The sequence below is a fragment of the Zingiber officinale genome, chromosome 2B (genome assembly GCF_018446385.1).
Source record: "Zingiber officinale cultivar Zhangliang chromosome 2B, Zo_v1.1, whole genome shotgun sequence".
In the NCBI taxonomy this organism is placed as follows: domain Eukaryota; kingdom Viridiplantae; phylum Streptophyta; class Magnoliopsida; order Zingiberales; family Zingiberaceae; genus Zingiber; species Zingiber officinale.
This window is the reverse complement of record NC_055989.1, coordinates 111282793-111299243: the sequence shown is the minus strand read 5'-3', so window position 1 is coordinate 111299243 and position 16451 is coordinate 111282793. Positions and strand designations below refer to the sequence as shown.

The 16451-nt window shown below is 36.1% G+C and overlaps 3 protein-coding genes across 6 annotated transcripts in view; all 3 read right to left on the bottom strand.

Annotated features, from left to right (window-relative positions):
• The window catches only part of LOC122046808 (haloacid dehalogenase-like hydrolase domain-containing protein 3), a 33305-nt gene extending 26579 nt beyond the window's left edge, over positions 1-6726 (bottom strand). For 2 of the 4 annotated variants that reach the window (XM_042607699.1, XM_042607700.1), the window contains exons 1-4: positions 6386-6726; positions 4129-4405; positions 3540-3746; positions 2027-3425 (exon numbers count right to left, since the gene is read on the bottom strand). In XM_042607699.1, the coding sequence (XP_042463633.1) occupies positions 3090-3425; positions 3540-3746; positions 4129-4405; positions 6386-6513 (948 nt within the window). In that variant the 5' untranslated portion in view covers positions 6514-6726 and the 3' untranslated portion in view covers positions 2027-3089. Of the gene's footprint in view, positions 1-2026; positions 3426-3539; positions 3747-4128; positions 4406-6226 lie in introns of all 4 variants that reach the window. The other 2 variants (XM_042607701.1, XM_042607702.1) reach the window with 2 other exon arrangements.
• A 791-nt stretch (positions 6727-7517) lies between these two features.
• Positions 7518-8210, bottom strand: LOC122048571 (uncharacterized protein ECU03_1610-like). Its single transcript, XM_042610123.1, has 2 exons — positions 7764-8210; positions 7518-7709 (listed from the first exon to the last, which is right to left on the bottom strand). Exons 1-2 carry the CDS (start codon positions 8208-8210, stop codon positions 7518-7520), a joined length of 639 nt encoding a protein of 212 aa, XP_042466057.1.
• A 5460-nt stretch (positions 8211-13670) lies between these two features.
• Positions 13671-15875, bottom strand: LOC122049424 (protein RGF1 INDUCIBLE TRANSCRIPTION FACTOR 1-like). Its single transcript, XM_042610808.1, has 4 exons — positions 15525-15875; positions 14630-14704; positions 14272-14412; positions 13671-14207 (listed from the first exon to the last, which is right to left on the bottom strand). The coding sequence occupies exons 1-4, from the start codon at positions 15729-15731 to the stop codon at positions 13929-13931; spliced, it is 702 nt and encodes a 233-aa protein (XP_042466742.1). The 5' UTR covers positions 15732-15875; the 3' UTR covers positions 13671-13928.
• Between the last annotated feature and the right edge of the window lie 576 nt (positions 15876-16451).

The following is a 16451-nucleotide window of genomic DNA, read 5'->3' as shown; positions in this document are numbered from 1 at the left end:
CACGAACCATTGGGATTGCTCCAACAGACTCGTCCTAGACAGAGTCCCAATTACTCAATTTTTCTTCCCTCTTTATTAATAATAACACTCCTTATATAAGGAGTCAAACATGACAAGATTAGGAAAGACCAACCATAAAGGAAAACAATGAATCAAAAATAGAAAGCTAATTAGGTCATTATTTGTTTTCTACTATAGCAGTAGTTAAATTAGGTCATTATTTATTTTCTACTAATTAAGTAATAGCTAATTTATTTCTAATAGATAATTAGGTTGTAATTAATTTGCTTCCAACTATAGTGATGTTCAACAAAGGCGTCCACCTCGGCGTCCACATCAGAAGCATCTAGTTTCCTTATGTGAAGAAGATTGATTCGACTTACACAGTTGGCAAATTTAATAAAGAAGTAATTGTCTATGCCTCAATAAACCAAGTTGATTATGGTGGATCACCCAACCTAAGTTGTTTAAGGCATTGGAACTGGTGATAGTGGTTTTCACACTCTTGATGTGGATGGCCAATATGTCCAAGATAGAAATGCTTGTCTATAAAAGTGACATGAACGTAGATCTGAGGATACATTGCAAGAGGACCGAAGCTAATCTAATTCTGCGGGAATGGTGCTCGAACATCCTCGAATAAATTTTCTATTTAAATACTGTTCTTCTAGCTAGACAAAAAATATTTTGGCCATCAAATAAGGAATATTGCCATACAAAAGAGTAAATTGTGTTAGTTATGTAGGGTTGTAAACAAGCCAAACTGATCTAAGCTTTAGAGTGTTCAAACTTGTTTGATAAGGTAAACAAGCTAAGCTAAGCTAAGCCAAGCCTAAAATAAACCAAGATTTTGAAATGATTGTTCAAGCTTGGTGCTAGAACATCCTCAAATAAATTTTCTATTTAAACACTGTTCTTCTAGCTAGACAAAAATTATTTTGGCCATCAAATAAGGAATATTGCCATACAAAAGAGTAAATTGTGTTAGTTATGTAGGGTTGTAAACAAGCCAAACTGATCTAAGCTTTAGAGTGTTCAAACTTGTTTGATAAGGTAAACAAGCTAAGCTAAGCCAAGCCTAAAATAAGCCAAGCTTTTGAAATGATTGTTCAAGCTTGGCTTGGTTTATTTTTTATGAGCTTGATTCAAGCTTGGCTTAAGCTTGTTCGTTTAGATGTCATCGAGCTCTCAATTTAAGCTTGGCTTGAGCTTGTTCGTTTAAATGTTATTGAGCTCTCAATTCAAGATTGGCTTAAGCTTAGTTTGTTTAGATGTATAGAGTTCTCAATTTAAACTTGTTTAATTATTTGAAACTTTTACTTGTTTGATAGGTTATTGAGCTTGATAATTTAAGCTTGCTTGTTCATTTTAAAAGTTTTTTTTTGTTTATTTAGCATGTTGATAAAAGTTTTAATAATGAACATGGTTCACGAATATTATTCACAAATGTTGTTCATGAACATATTTACAAACATTATTCACGAATATTTTTCATGAACGTTGTTTACAGACATTAACGAACTGAATACATATGTGTTCAAACTTGCTTGTTTAATTTAACGAGTTGTTCAAGCTTGTTTATTTAATTGATTTTGCGTGTATTGAATGAATATAAACAAACTTTTACCAAGCTAAACACTAAACTTATTCACGAACATTCGGTTCATTTACAGCACTAAAGTTATGGAATAAACTCAAATGTACTATGTAAAATTCATAAAATAGTGAAAGCCACGGGGGACCATGTAAATTTCATGAAATCAAGGAAGAAGTATCTAGATATGGATTTTGTCGAGAATAACATTAGTTTTGAATATGAGAGTGTACTACTTTTCTTCAATTCTCAACCAACTGCAGGCATGGAACCTAGGTAAAAACAAACACATGGACCTACTCCAACAAGTTTCTATCTGACAAACCCAATCAAACATAGACTTCAACCAGTCACCAGGTAAAGAAAAGGAAAAGAATCATGAATATAGATATCTGCCCTATCAAACGAGGAGGGAAGGACTCGATGACCAACCTGCCAACAGCAGCAGAGGCAGCACGAAGCTACCAAGAAAACCCGGCATCCAGATCAGCAGTCCTGGGAGGCGGAAAGCCCTATCTCAAGTTCCTCCACTGCCGTGGCCGCGATACATCGGCGACTTCCAGTGAAAGCAATCGCGCTTGGGGATCAGAACGGGAAGAAGCGGATTCTTGGGCAAGATTTGGGATCTGGCTTCGCGGCCGGATGAGACACTTTCTACTCGCTAAAATAGTCCGCAGGGAGCGTAGCGTCGTTGGGGAAGAAATAATATACAAGCTTTACCGCCCGAAGACAACTCACCCATCCACGCACCCGTTAACAATACGATGGCCAGTCTATTACTTTTTTATGGGAGTGAATTCAAAGGTCAGTATGTCATTAGACGTTGGAAAAAGAGTGCAACGGTCGGATACAGGCAACGTTCTTCATGCGGTCGTCCGCTTAGACAAATCCCTAGACCGTTCTTGGATTTTGAGATGAAGAAGGAGAATATTCCTCCTACAGGTGTTCCTCCTAATGGTCCATGAAGAACTCTCGCCTACCCCATGGCATGATGTGGTGGCGAGAGATTTGACAGGGATCGGATGCCACGTCAGGAGTTATCGTAATTTCTAGATTTATTTGAGGGACGAAATGTGGAACTGGATCAGGTATCTCAGAATTAATAGGGTCGTAAGATCCAGGTGCATGCGGTTTTTAAGAGCCTTATTTTTAGTAATTTAGTTTCCACCTTTTGAATAAGTAATCTTTAGCTATAGATGGTTGTATCAAATTTTAAGCATTCCCAAGTCAAATCACTATTAAGTTGCCTTTGTTTCTTATTAATGTTAGACGTACACGATGAATATACAAGGTCGACAAAAAAAAAAACTTAGAATGTAAGTTCTGATATCATATCTTGTTGCAAGTTTTAAGAGTTTACAACAAAAGTGAAATTAAGGTTTGTCAGTATTGCTATAGCCTCAATCACAAGGTAAATTTAATTCAGGTTCCAGTCTCCCTTCACTTGTGTTTTTCCCTATCAATGATATACACAGTAGAGTTTCAAGAATTTCGATCAGATAGAAATGAATAAAGACACATCTTGCACTTGTAGTTGCAGAATTTGGACTTCCTTGGTGAGCAATTCTTGAACAGCAACTAGATCAGGAAGCACAACTGCACCAGAATCCCTCCAGCTCTCAGCATCTGATGTCTTAAATCTGTCCAACAGCATCGCACTCATACCCGCACTTCTAGAAGGGATGTAATCCTTGTGCATGCTGTCTCCGATGTGCAGTGCTTCCTCCGGGGCAATATTTCCTGCCATCTCGAGTGCAATCTCGTAGATCCTTGGGTCTGGTTTCTCAATACCCACTATGCCTGAGAATACACCAAAGTCCCACTCTGACCCCTGCCAGTGTAACTTAGTCTAATAATGTTGCCCTCATTCGGAGATCAACAACATGTGGGCATTTTGATAGCAAGGTATGATATGAGGAGTACACACAATGAGAGAATCTGATACCTGATTGAGTCCCAAGGCAGGAAGAATTGCATCTTGATATCGATATTCTGCATTGCTGACAATTCCGACTTTGAAACCCTTTTGACGTGCCCATCTAAGGAAGGGATGAGAATCAGGAAATACAGAATAAGGTGCAGAAGATCCAAAGGTTGAATATATTCTTTTGAACACCTTCTCAAATGTCTTATCATCGTATTCATAACCTGCCTGCAACATCAATTTCCAATATATTTAATGAATTTGATTTCATTAACATTTGTAAACCCTGTTAATCTTAACAATTAACAGTCAAGTAAATGACCATAAGTATTAGCAAGCCAATGAACAAATCTTACTAGGCTGTACTAGTGTATCATAGATTCTAAAGCATGAAAGCTGCAACAAGGTCAATAGAGGGAAAAGTTAGAATTAATGTTTAATAACATAGCAACAATTTAAGAAATTTTGTTTACATGCCTGAACAAAGCATTCACTTGTGTATATGTTCCGAATACTTTTATTTTAATCAAGTTACACCAAAAACTAACAGAAATACCTGATAAATAACAATTTAAGAAAGTTGGCTTCACATAAACTACAATCTACTTACCCTGATAAATGAATCTTTAACACATAACCTCCACCAATCAGGATTTGGCATTTTGGCTGCATGTCCAAAACATGGATGCCGTTTTGCCATGTCTGTATATGCAGCCTTGAAGCTTTCATGCATGCGTTTGTAATCCGGACAGGGCAATCCTACTGCTTTAGCTGCCATGCAGTAGTAATCTCCAAGTTCTCCTTTATATGCTATTAGAGTGCCAGTCACATCCACAGTTATACACCGCAGCTTTGACAACATTGACATTATGGCAATAGTTGAGGAGCTGTTCCTTCAAATGTACACCTCAGTTATGTTCACTCAAGTAACCTCAAAGACTCCACAACAATAACTTGATCAACTAGCAGTCAAACAGCTTGAAACAATGTAGGAACAAAGTTCCACATGTGACATTCATTACAACTATGATTATACAACTCAGACAATTGAAATTTTACCATTGGGGACTGGAAGACGCAAATGTAAACCAAAATGAGTTGTCACTTCAAAGAAACTTCTGGATGATATAAAAAGATATTGTTGAACTACAAAAGCTAAACATAGACAAAGTCACTATTCTAAATAAAAAACCATTTTGCAAAATGTTAGCAACTAGTTTTTTGCTGGAACAAAAAATTTAAGTTTTTTGCTTCACAAGGGGAAAGTACTCCAGCGATTACATTCACTTTCTTCAGTTGATTGGTGAATTTGAGGAACTTGTTTGAGAACGAGAAACACCAATGAAGCATTCATAAAATTACAGAACATATAACAAACGATAAAGGAAAAAAATCTTGGGAATAAATCTGGTTATTTTCCATCTCTTAATTTCCTGTGGCATTTAGATAAGAATGATTAGAATCCAAAAGATTGATTAAGGAAATGGGAAGAATTTAGTAAACTTTATGCATGATAGTATAAATCACAGCCAAACTCCAAAAGGGAAATTGTATCAAAATTCCATTCTAGCTAATAATTTTAGTGAGCTAGAAAGTAGAAAGATAAGAATAATAGGACATGTAACCTACAAGAAAGCCATACTTCGAAATAGAAGAAGGCATCTTTTTTCAAAACCCAAATTGAACCAAACAAATTCCAACTAAAAAATTCAGTTTAACAGATTTTCAATTGATTTCAGTTGGTAAACTAGATAAAATCATTGGTTTTGATTCAGTTTTGGGTTTGCGCATACACAAACCAAACTGACCAAGTTTTTACAATATGTAGACTAGTATGTTTTTCTATTTTATTTGTTTGTTATACTCAGTTTTACTCACTAATCAACAAAATCCTTCAAGTACAATAAATTTTATTCTTATACGCAATAGAAATCTTGCTTGGAAAATAGTTTTTGATAATAATATATATGGTTTCAAACCTAAATCGGACCAAGCCAAACAAAACTCAAAATGAAAATTTGGGTTGGGTTTATTGACCCAATGGAACATGTTGTTTGATATTTGACAAATAAACCTCAGGATATGAATATGATGGGCGGTTTAAAAAGATATGCTCCAATCCAACCGAACAATTTTGATTTGATTTCAATTTGGAGCTTTCAAACCAAAATATACCAGTTTGGTTTCAATATTTCTCACCGAAATTATTAATAAACTAAACCATCTCACCCCTACTTCTGAATCATGTGAAAGGAAAAGAGATGTGCAAGATCACATCAGAAAAACGGCAACAAAGTAATCAATCCAAACGTGAGGCAGCAGGTATATTTTGTAAGCAAATTTACTATTTGTAATATTCCAAAAGAATATAATCGCACAAGCACATGATATTTCTCAAGCAGAGGAACTATGATCCGTAGTTCCACGTCGGCAATATAGAAGAGTTACATCGATTTATTTTATATGATTTCCAATAATACACTACATAGTAACATGAAATAATTTTTCATTACAAGGGAAAAAAAAGCTAAACTTCAAACTAGTCAAGCAAGACAGGAGCTAAATAAGAAGGGGAAAAAAAACAAGGCAGAGCCTTAGAGATGGTAGAGGAGATCAACTGAAAGAACAGATATTGAACCTAAGCGCAGCTAACACAATAGCAGACATACAAAAGTGATCTATTTGTTAAGCATCAAGTGGAACCAAACCTCACAGAAGCGAAGTCCAAAAACTAGATAGAAACGCATCCATCACCGGGGGAAAACAAAAAAGCTGCAAGCTCTTTTTTTGACACCCCTCTTGAAAAAAAGGCAATCACAAGAACAAACAAAAACATATGTAGATCCTCAGATGGAAAAGGAACTAACCGAATCAGGAGCAAGCAAAGAATGCGAAACTTCTGCAGTCCAAGAAGACAAATAGAGGTTCGCTGAAAACCAATAGCGACGCAACCTGCATTTAATCCCGAAACAGAAAGGCAAGAATCATGAATCATAGGATCGTTGGCCGACCTGCCAAAAGCGGCAGAAACAGCACGAAACGTCCGTGTAGGAGATGGCCAGATCCACGGTCCCGGACAGTAGAAACCCTATCTAAGTTCCTCCGTTGCCGCCGCCGGAATACATCGGACAAAGCAGATCTGATGGATCGGGATTCTCGGGGGCAAAGCTTGGGATCTCGCCCCCGGCGTAGGCGGCACGAAACGGGAACCCCCTTTGCGTGCAAAAATTTAAAATCTAATTTTAAAAAATACAAATAATTATTTTAAAAAATATATTTTTATATTCATTTAATAATAAAAATATTGAACAAACAATTTATATATAATATTAAATTATTAAACTAGATAAAATTTAATTATAGAGTTTACAAATTTTTAGAACCTTAAAATTAGAAACAAATTTTAATTTATAAAGACATTAAACTTGATAAAATTAATTTAAATTTAAGAGACAAATTTAAGCAAAAACAAAAAATATTAATAAAGAAACAAACCAAGTTTAAAAAATAATAATTAAATTTATGAACTTTATTGATAAATATTGAAGTCGAACTCAGTATTTATCTGATCCGGACTCACTGATCCGAATGTGGTTTCATTTATGTTTATAGTACCAAAAATGATAAATTCGTGCTGTTATGAAATTGAACTTGTTTTTATAAAATATAGACATTTTATAAAAGGCTGCTTTTGACTTTTTTTCATCAAAGTTTATAAGTTTTAATTGAATTTATATTTTTTATATAAATTGATATTGTTTTAAGTTTAAGTGCCATCTTACGTAAGCAATTTAGACTGAGTATAAATAAAATGACATCTAAAATGCCATTTTGAAGGGATCAGGATTTAGAGTTCAGGTGATCCGATCCGAACTATTATTTAATAATTTAAGAATAATAAATAAGTAAAAAAAAAATTTACAACATAACGAAGAACATCAAAACAAGCTTTCTTAATTATATTCGATCGTTATTCAAGACGAACCATGGCGACTCGATCTAAAGCTTCTCCCTTCGGTGCTTCCGGCCAACATCCCCCGGCGCGGTCTCCTCGTCCTTCCCCACCACCGTCTCCTTGATCTTGTGCGTCGTCTCCTTGGCCACCTCCCAGGCCCCCTGCACCGTCTGCTTCGCCTTCTCCCCTATGCTCTGCGCCGCGTCCGCCACCTTGCCCGCCCCCTCCTTCGCCTTCTCCGCGCCTTCTCCCGCAGTCTCCTTCGCCTTATCTTTCGCCGCCGCCGCAACCTCCCTAGTCTTCTCGGCAGTCTCCGCCGCCTTCTCTCGCGCCGCGCCGGCTATCTCCTTCGCCTTATCTTTCGCCCATGCCGCAGTCTCCCTCGTCTTCTCGGCCGTCTCCGCCGCCTTCTCGCTCGCCGCGCCGGCTGTCTCCTTCGCCTTCCCGGCGGCCTCTCCCGCCTTCTGCTTCGCCTTCTCCGACGCAGCGGCCGCCTGATCCTTGGCCTTCTCCACGTACTCCTTCATCGACTCCTTCCGGCCACTAATTTCCCTTGTGTCACCGAAATCCTTCTGATCATTAGCCTCCGAAGACGACCGCCGTGAGGCCTGGAGGCGAAGGCCGGTGGGCTTGATGGAACCCGAACGGACAGAATCGACGGGCAGGTAATTGGGGAAAGACTTGGAGATGTTATGGAACATTCGTCCTCCATACATGGCGCCTGATCCTGCTGCCATCGATCGGTGATATGTCTCTGAAACTCGGAACCTTGGCCGTATATAGAGAGAGCACACAAGCGCAGGGCGACGATGAAGGCGGCGAGGAAAGCGATGCGAGAGGACGCGTGGGCACATGCATGCCATGGCGAGCTCGACGCCACACGTGGTGTGGAAGCCGGTGTCCTTGTAAGACACTGCCTCAACCTCTTACATTAGGAGTGTGAAACCCACACTTAAGTAGTGAGTTTCATCATTTCATTGTGAAAGATTAGGACAATGCCTATACAGGCAGGATAAAATTTACCCCGTGTAACAGGGAAGCGACCGGACTTGGTCAGTCGGTTGACGGTTAGTCGAAGCATAAAGCTCGCTTGTGTTTCCACTTAGTCAACTCTTAAATAAATTATTATAAAAAAGATTTGTACTGTTTTTTCAAATATTATGTTTTTATTTTTGGTATTGTTTCAGTGCAAATTCATAATTGCTATAAATATGGATATTTCAATTTTAATCGACTCGAATGAATAGTCGCGACATCATAAACATAGCAATTATAATTCATAGTTATTATAATTTGAATAGTTTATCTTTCGTCTGGTTAATATTATATTATAAACAGTAGTTTAATTATAGTCACTCATAGTATTTATTGTAATAATTAATGAGCTAATAAATGATTATCTGTTTATTGAATGAAGTCTCGTTCGATCATAGGAATATCGAATATTATTACTGTTTAAAATCATGATGTATTTCAGAATAATGAAGTAGAGAGATATTCGATTGATTCACAACTACAATGTATATCACAATTATTTGTAGATGGTAATACCACTGATGAGGAGATAGATGATGGAGAGATATCCAGCAGTAAGAATTTTGCTGAACTAACATAATCTAGCGACGATGACTTACAAACTGTTATTGTTGAGTAGAAATACTTCCAGAGTCTAGCATTGATTAAATTTTAACATTATTGTTCATCTAGTAAGTTATGCTTCAATCATGTTTTGTTGCTTATTTATCATGTTATTAAATTTTATTATGATATGTTGTAATATTTTTTTGTAGATATCAAATATCATGGCAGATCTTCCAGCACCACTCCGTGGATCCACCGTCCTTAGGGTTGTTGGAGAGTCGTATGTATTTTTTTATTACTAGTAATTAAAATTCTTTATTTATAACATATATCTTATGTCTTAATATTGTTTATATGCAGGTTTACTCTTGACGACCATCGAGTATCGACATATATTACACAGAAATTTAAGGAAAGAGTCTGCATATCTGGTACTACATGGAGACATGTAGATGCTGAAACTAAGGATTTTTATTATCAAGAATTTGTGATAAGTAAATTGAATATTTACAATATATTTATCCTTTAATATACTAAAATTTTAATTTTTAATTGTAGAAAAAATATACGTGGGAGGATGGGTACGAGGTAGAATTTGCAACAACTTGGAATATTTATTGTGCTAAGTTGTACAAAGACCTATTATACTATGTGAGAAAGGATGACACACGACCACTTATGTATCTGACGATATATGGGGTGCATGGGCGACCACTTAGTCTGTAGATAGATGGCAGACAAAGACCCTAAAAGCTCGAGCGAATAGGAATACAGAGTCAGGTGACCCGAGTACCGGATCTGCTCGGCATACATCAGGATCTGGATCCATTGTTGAGCACGCTATGGATCTGGTGATTTTAATTTAAAGTTATATAAATCAAATTTTTATTTATTAATAAACTTATATAATTTTAGCCAAACTTATTTGTGCATGCAGGAGCGTTCTTTAGAAAGACAACCCACTTGCCTGGAGATCTTTCTCAAGACTCACCAGAAAAAGGATGACGCATATGTTGATCTTCGATTCAAGAACATTGGGGTGTGAATTATTAGCTTGCAATTTATATTTAATCTTTAATAATGATAAATTAGCTTTAATAATTGTGTATAAGATATAAATTGTATATTTTTTCTACGCGGGAGGAAATGACAAGTAGGGTTGCTCAGGCATCTCAGCCACTGGTAGAGGGAGGGGAGTCAGGATCTATCCACCCAGCAAATAAATGAAATTTATTATGATGTTGTGGGTGGAAGGACAACAAACTCCTCCCTCTACGACCTTGGCTCCCAGGGCAAGGTGGTATTTGATCGCTTGAGGACTCCTAGGGGTCGTGCGAGTTCCTCTTCTTCTTCTGAGGTGGAGTCATTAAGAAAATAAAACCAAGAATTGAAGACTCAAATGACTACGATGGATCAGAGGTGGGAGGAGAGGTGGGCTGCTCAGGTGAAGGCATTGGCCCAGATACAAACAATTATTGCTAGATGGGACCCATCACAGCAGCCCCAGTCAGAGGAGACCCGAGACCCATCAGACCTTGCTGATGATTAGATTTTTTTGAGGTATGTTCAACTATAACTTATTTTTTTTAGAGTTTATTAGAAATTAATTAAGTCAAATATATTTATTCTATTAGGATATTATTAGATGTTTATCTTAAAGTGTTTTACATTTTTCAGGATTCATATTGATACATTCTTCATCACTACTATTATTGGATATCCAAAAGATAATCCATGTATTTTTTTTTACATGTAAAATTAGTTATATATTACAATGTTTGAGTTATATTACATTTGCATCGATTCATTTTGATAATAATATCTTGTATTTGACTTTTACAGGATTATATTTGGATATATGTATAGGTGATGTATCATGGTAATTATTTTGGATATTTTGTATTTGTCATTCACTTATTTACTTTTAGATACTTATGATTGTGAGCACTTGACAGTTGGATTGTATTGTATTTAGGAGACTTTGTATTTGTCATTCACTTATGTTTATGTATTGTATGTTGTGTTTTGGAGATTTAGGATTGTTTTATATTGTGATCTTGTTGTATGTTGTGAGTCTATTGTGTGGATTGTGATATATGTATGAATTGTGTTTGTGATGTCATCGCTTGTGATGATTTATGTTTATATTAAAATTGTATATGGGAAATGAGTAAAATTAGAGTAGGTTTTTAATTTTTTACCGACGGAATTTGGTTTCCGTCGGTAAAGTATCGGTAGCACAGTAAATTTTGCGATATATTGTTTTCCCGTCGGGAATTCCTAACGGAATTGTGTTTTCCGTCGGGAATTCCCGACGGAATTGCAGCTTTCGTCGAGAATTTTCGACGGAATTGCAAATTCCGTCGGGAATTCCCGACTGAATTATTTTTTTCGTCGGGATTTCCCGACGGAAACACACATTCCGTCGAAAATATTCCGACTGAACAAATTTCAGTCGGAGATTTCTGTTAACCTGCCGTTTACCTTTTTATCGACGAGATAAGTTTTCAATCGTTAAATTTATCGACGGAAAATGTAATTCCATCGATAATTACCAACGGAATTGTATTTTTGTCGGTAAATTACATTGCCGACTAAATAACTGCTGATGTCATAAATCCCATTGATAATCTCAGATACTGATGAAATACTGACTAAATATTCAGTTGTTATTAAGAGTTATTTTTGTTTTATAAAGTTCAACTATAGCGATTATAATTGTGTAATTATGCTGCTATAATTGTGTAGTTATTATAGTAAATATGATTTTATTAGAAGGAGATGATTTCGTCCATCTTTAACGGTTTAATATCGTCTGTCCACAATAAAATATAAGTGAATAAATCAAAGAGATATTATGCTCTGGCTAAAAGATAAGTACTATACAAATGATTAAATGAATAGAGGTAAAATAGGATATATTTTTTTATAATAAATAAAAAAGGGACGTGGCGTCCTTTGAATTTTACTCTTAAATAAAATGCTATGCGCACCCCACAATCAAATATAATAACAAGGTCGTAGAGAATAAACAAAGTTTGGGGACAGGCTTCGGCGTCGCCTTGCGCTGCGCTCTACTGACCGACACGGCAGTTTGCAAGCAAGGCCGCCGTGGGAATGTTGCGTTCCATGCGACCGTCGCGTCGCATGCGCCCCCTTCCGGAGTTCTCGTCGCCGCTAACTGTTCTTCGTCAATTAGGTGAATTATTATTAGTCTGTTAGTTCTGTCAATGGCATTTTGCGCCCCTTAACTTTTATCATGAAACAGAAATCATTAGATTTTCATACTTTCAGGATTGGCATGGGTTTATGACTCCAAAATAATTTTAAACGTTCAAAGGGTGTTTTGAAAAAAGATACTAAATTATGGCAGAGAAGATGGATTGGCCTCTGTAGAAACATTGATGGCTGGAATAAGTAGCAGCAGCAGTCAAGATTTGCGTCTGGCTCTCCGCGCCATGTGAATTTGCAGAAGGGAAGCCAATGAATTTGGAAGGGCTGGCGAAAGGATTTGTAACGTGTCAGGGCATCAAAAGAATAGAAATTCGTTGGAGCCCTCCATGCAGGTCTCTATCCCTTTTTATCCCATGTACTAATTTATTATATCATGATAGTAATAAGATGATTATATTTGTAATTCGTCCTAGGATTAATATGAACGGATATTTTTACTGAGATTCGAATCTTAGATTTAATCATCAGAAAGGAACTAATTTATTATATCATTATGGTGCATCATGAGTTTGTATATTTTACATATAATCTTTATTGTCAAAAACAAAAAAAAAAATTCCCTCCCTAACGCTTAACATAATGAATATCAATTTATCTAATTACTTCTTATATTTTTAAAATAAAAAATCTAAAAAATATATCTAATTTCTTTTAAATTTAGTATATTAAAGTAAAATCTAATATTTTTTTTATCAAATTGAGCATGACTTTTTTCCTATTTCAATTGGATTAAAAATATACTAAATTTTCTTTAAATGATACTCAATTAGATGAAAAATATACTAGATTCTTTTTAAATTGTGTTAAATTTAGGAAGAATTATATTAAGTGAAAAAATCATACTTAAATTTTCACTTCCTAACCAACATAATGGTTATCAATTTACCTAATAGTCTCTCATATTTTTTTAAGTACAAAAAATATAAAAATAAATATAATTTCTTTTAAATTCAACATATTAAATTAGAATGTAATATATTTTTTATCAAATTAAGTACAACTCTTTTTATACCTCAATTGAATGAAAAATATACTAGATTCTCTTTAAATAATATTTAATTGGATGAAAAGTATATTAAATTCTCTTTAAATGATACTGAATTTAGGAAAATTATATTAAGCGAGTAAAAATCGTGTTCAATTTGATAAAAAATATACTCTATTATAATTTAAAAAATTAAATTTAAGAGAAATTATACTTATTTTTAAATTTTTTTATCTAAAAAATATAAAAGATATTTAGATAATGATATTTGTAGAAGGGAATTGAAGTAAATAAAATTTTATATACAAGGAGTGAAAATAAAATTTTTTAGAGATGAAGATTACATGTAAAATTAAAATTATATTTAGGAAATTTTCTCCAATTTATTCTTCTAATCTTTTAAAATTTAAATACTAATATAAAATAAATATGCATTAGAGAGTCCATTACACAAACAAAATTGGCAAGCACTGTGGGCTTATAATAAGCTCAGTGGCTCAAAGCACCACAAGTTTGCCCACATTAATTAATAATTTCACAGTCAGCAGGCAGGAACTGCGTTCGTAATTATCCATATAAATTCCACAGAGATCATGAAAACTATCTATATATCTTATGCCAGCAACAGTGATGCAGTAGCAGAGTTAATGCGGGATCAGGAGAGGGGAGACCTCTGAGGCGCCCCCTTCCTCCTGCTGCTCAAGGACAGGACTATTTGTGGGAAGAAGCCGCCCTTTTTCTTCCTCTTCTCGCCGGGGGTGCTCGAGCAGCCGATGAAATTGCCCGCGTCGTCCTCCTCCTCGTCCTCGTCCTCCTGGGCGAGTTCTGCTCCGTCCATGCGAAGGTTTTCAAAGCGAGAGAAGGCGAAATCCAACTCATTGAACCTTAACAGTATGCTGGATAGGTCCTCCCCTTTAAACAAGACATGATCCACCTGCTCCCATGCATAAGTATCAATCATATTGATTTAACTAAATTGATTTGATTGGATTAAGCACCTTGCATGAGAGGGAACAGAAGTGGAATGGATCTTGGAGAATTCTGTCACACGTTAAGCAGAGGTTCCCGGAGCCCTTGAAAGGCCTCGATTGAGGCCTTGGCTTAAGGAAAATCACTTTGGCACTGTTGATAGTGTAGGGCTGCGGCCACAAATGAAATGAAAGCCATGGTAAATGAAAATTGGTTACATTCTCGATTAGCACAAGAACTTCGTTACAAAAATTTAAAATTTTTTCGGTCGTTCATCATTTCACCAATTGTAAACTCTTATTTGATTAAACTTCCAACTTTTGACAAAAATCATTCAGATCTAACTCTCTTGTAACTAAATCAATAGGTAATTGAGTGATTAATTACCTGAACGTAGGAGCAATCTATAAGCCTCTCCAGATCCTCCAGGCGAGCCACGTCGTTGTACACATATCGTCTCACCTGATTTATTAAAAATCCCAGTGAGTTGGAGAATAAAACAGAGGATATACAAATTGTTTTTTTTTTCCTTATTGATCTGAATTCTTCCTTGATTCTAGGATTGGTGCAATTTCAAAAATACTGGTCGGAGAGAACTACTTAGTCTACAATTAAATATTTTAGGTATGGATCAATCCGAATCTGCCGTCAATCTGAATCATTGACCAAGAATTATAATGAGACATGTGTTATCATGCTGAGGAGGCCACTCAGCTGACACCACTGCTGGTACAGGGGAAAAGTCACTCTGACATTTGAGGGCTAAACAGTAAACCCATCGTTCTGATTGAGGGATGGAGGAGGGGGGAAAAAAGGAATTGAAGGGGAACAGTAAACAGAATGAGATGAGTCCAGAATTTTCATTGCAGCAATTAGACCCATAGCAGCAGTGTGGAAAATTAAAACAACCAAGGTGAAACAAAACTGAGAACAAGTTGTAAAACTAGAACAAAAATAACCAAGATTATATCACAGTAGGAAAAGGAGTGAAAAAGACATGGTAAAAAAGGGGAGAAAAACCTATATCGGGTTAGGGTGAAGAAACCAGAAATCGGATGAATCTGGACGTGGATTGATTGAAATAGAAAGAAAATGTGAAGGGAAAAAGCAACGCAACCAGAACAAATCCTTGAGAAACAGACAAAAGCCCACTGGAGATCCTGCCTCCGAATTAGGAACATGAGCAAATTTCGCAAATCCACCTCCGCTAATCAATTAAATCGCAAATGCCGAGGAAGCCTACAAGAAATGGAAAATCGAGAGGGGGTTTAGGGTTAGGGACCTGGAGGAGAGGGTGGGAAGGGTGAGCCGTGGCGCAGTGGTGACAGATGCTGGTGCAGCAATCGAGGCAGAAGATGTTCTTCTCGCTCTTCTTGCGGCTTCCATGGGCGTCGCATCCGACGAAAAAACTCTCCTCCATCAGCCTTCCCAGCCATCCCGGCATTGCCTCCGCCGCCGCCGCCGATCCGTACTCGCCTCTTCTCCACATCTTATCGAAATCACCGAGCTTCCTTGGTCGACGGAGAAGAGATGGAATCAACGGTGAAGCGGATGATCGAAACGAGGGGAAGTGTGGATCTGGCGATCGCTTGAGGTCCTCCGATGGAGTGAAGGTGGAAGGGAACAATGAAGCTCTTGCTCTATTTATAGGAGGCAGAGCAAGCAGAGAGACGCAGGAAGGAGACTTAATTATACGGGACGAGAGAGAGAGAAAAAAACACAAATAGCTAATTTGTTTCCTTTTTTATTATTTTAAGAATAAGCAATAAGTATTTACATATATGGGCAAAAAAATAAAAAATTATCGTTTTGACGTCTTTCAATAATAAGCACTATAATTAATTTAAAATTTTTAAATTTAATTAAAATTATTTAACATTATTGACAAAAGTGTAAAGTATTTTAAGATAATAATATTTTATAAAAAGATAAAAAGTTAGGTCTCGAAGGGACAAAGGTACGAAGGATCATCTTTCAGGCTAAATAAGGGGAAATAAAATATTTAAAAAATTAGAGAGTGTACGATTTATTTAATAAAAGGAATGGAAAAAATAGACCCACAATTAAATTTTATTCTGATAAAATAGTTATTAGAGAAAAACATGGAATCGTGGATTTGGTGGCTGTAGCGTCTATAGCGGGAAGTCAGGAATTCTTTTTTTTTTTTTTATATATACATATATTTTTGTTGTTGAATTATATACCTCTT

Excerpts from the sequence above, each read along its gene's own strand:
- LOC122048571 (XM_042610123.1), bottom strand. The coding sequence starts at position 8,210 with ATGGCAGCAGGATCAGGCGCCATGTATGGAGGACGAATGTTCCATAAC. Across the intron at positions 7,710-7,763 it reads CTGCCGAGAAGACTAGGGAG|AAGGCGAAGGAGGGGGCGGG; the intron begins GTTGCGGCGGCG and ends GAAGGCGCGGAG.
- LOC122049424 (XM_042610808.1), bottom strand. The coding sequence starts at position 15,731 with ATGTGGAGAAGAGGCGAGTACGGATCGGCGGCGGCGGCGGAGGCAATG. Across the intron at positions 14,413-14,629 it reads TAGATTGCTCCTACGTTCAG|CCCTACACTATCAACAGTGC; the intron begins GTAATTAATCAC and ends TTGTGGCCGCAG. Across the intron at positions 14,208-14,271 it reads TCTGTTCCCTCTCATGCAAG|GTGGATCATGTCTTGTTTAA; the intron begins GTGCTTAATCCA and ends GCATGGGAGCAG.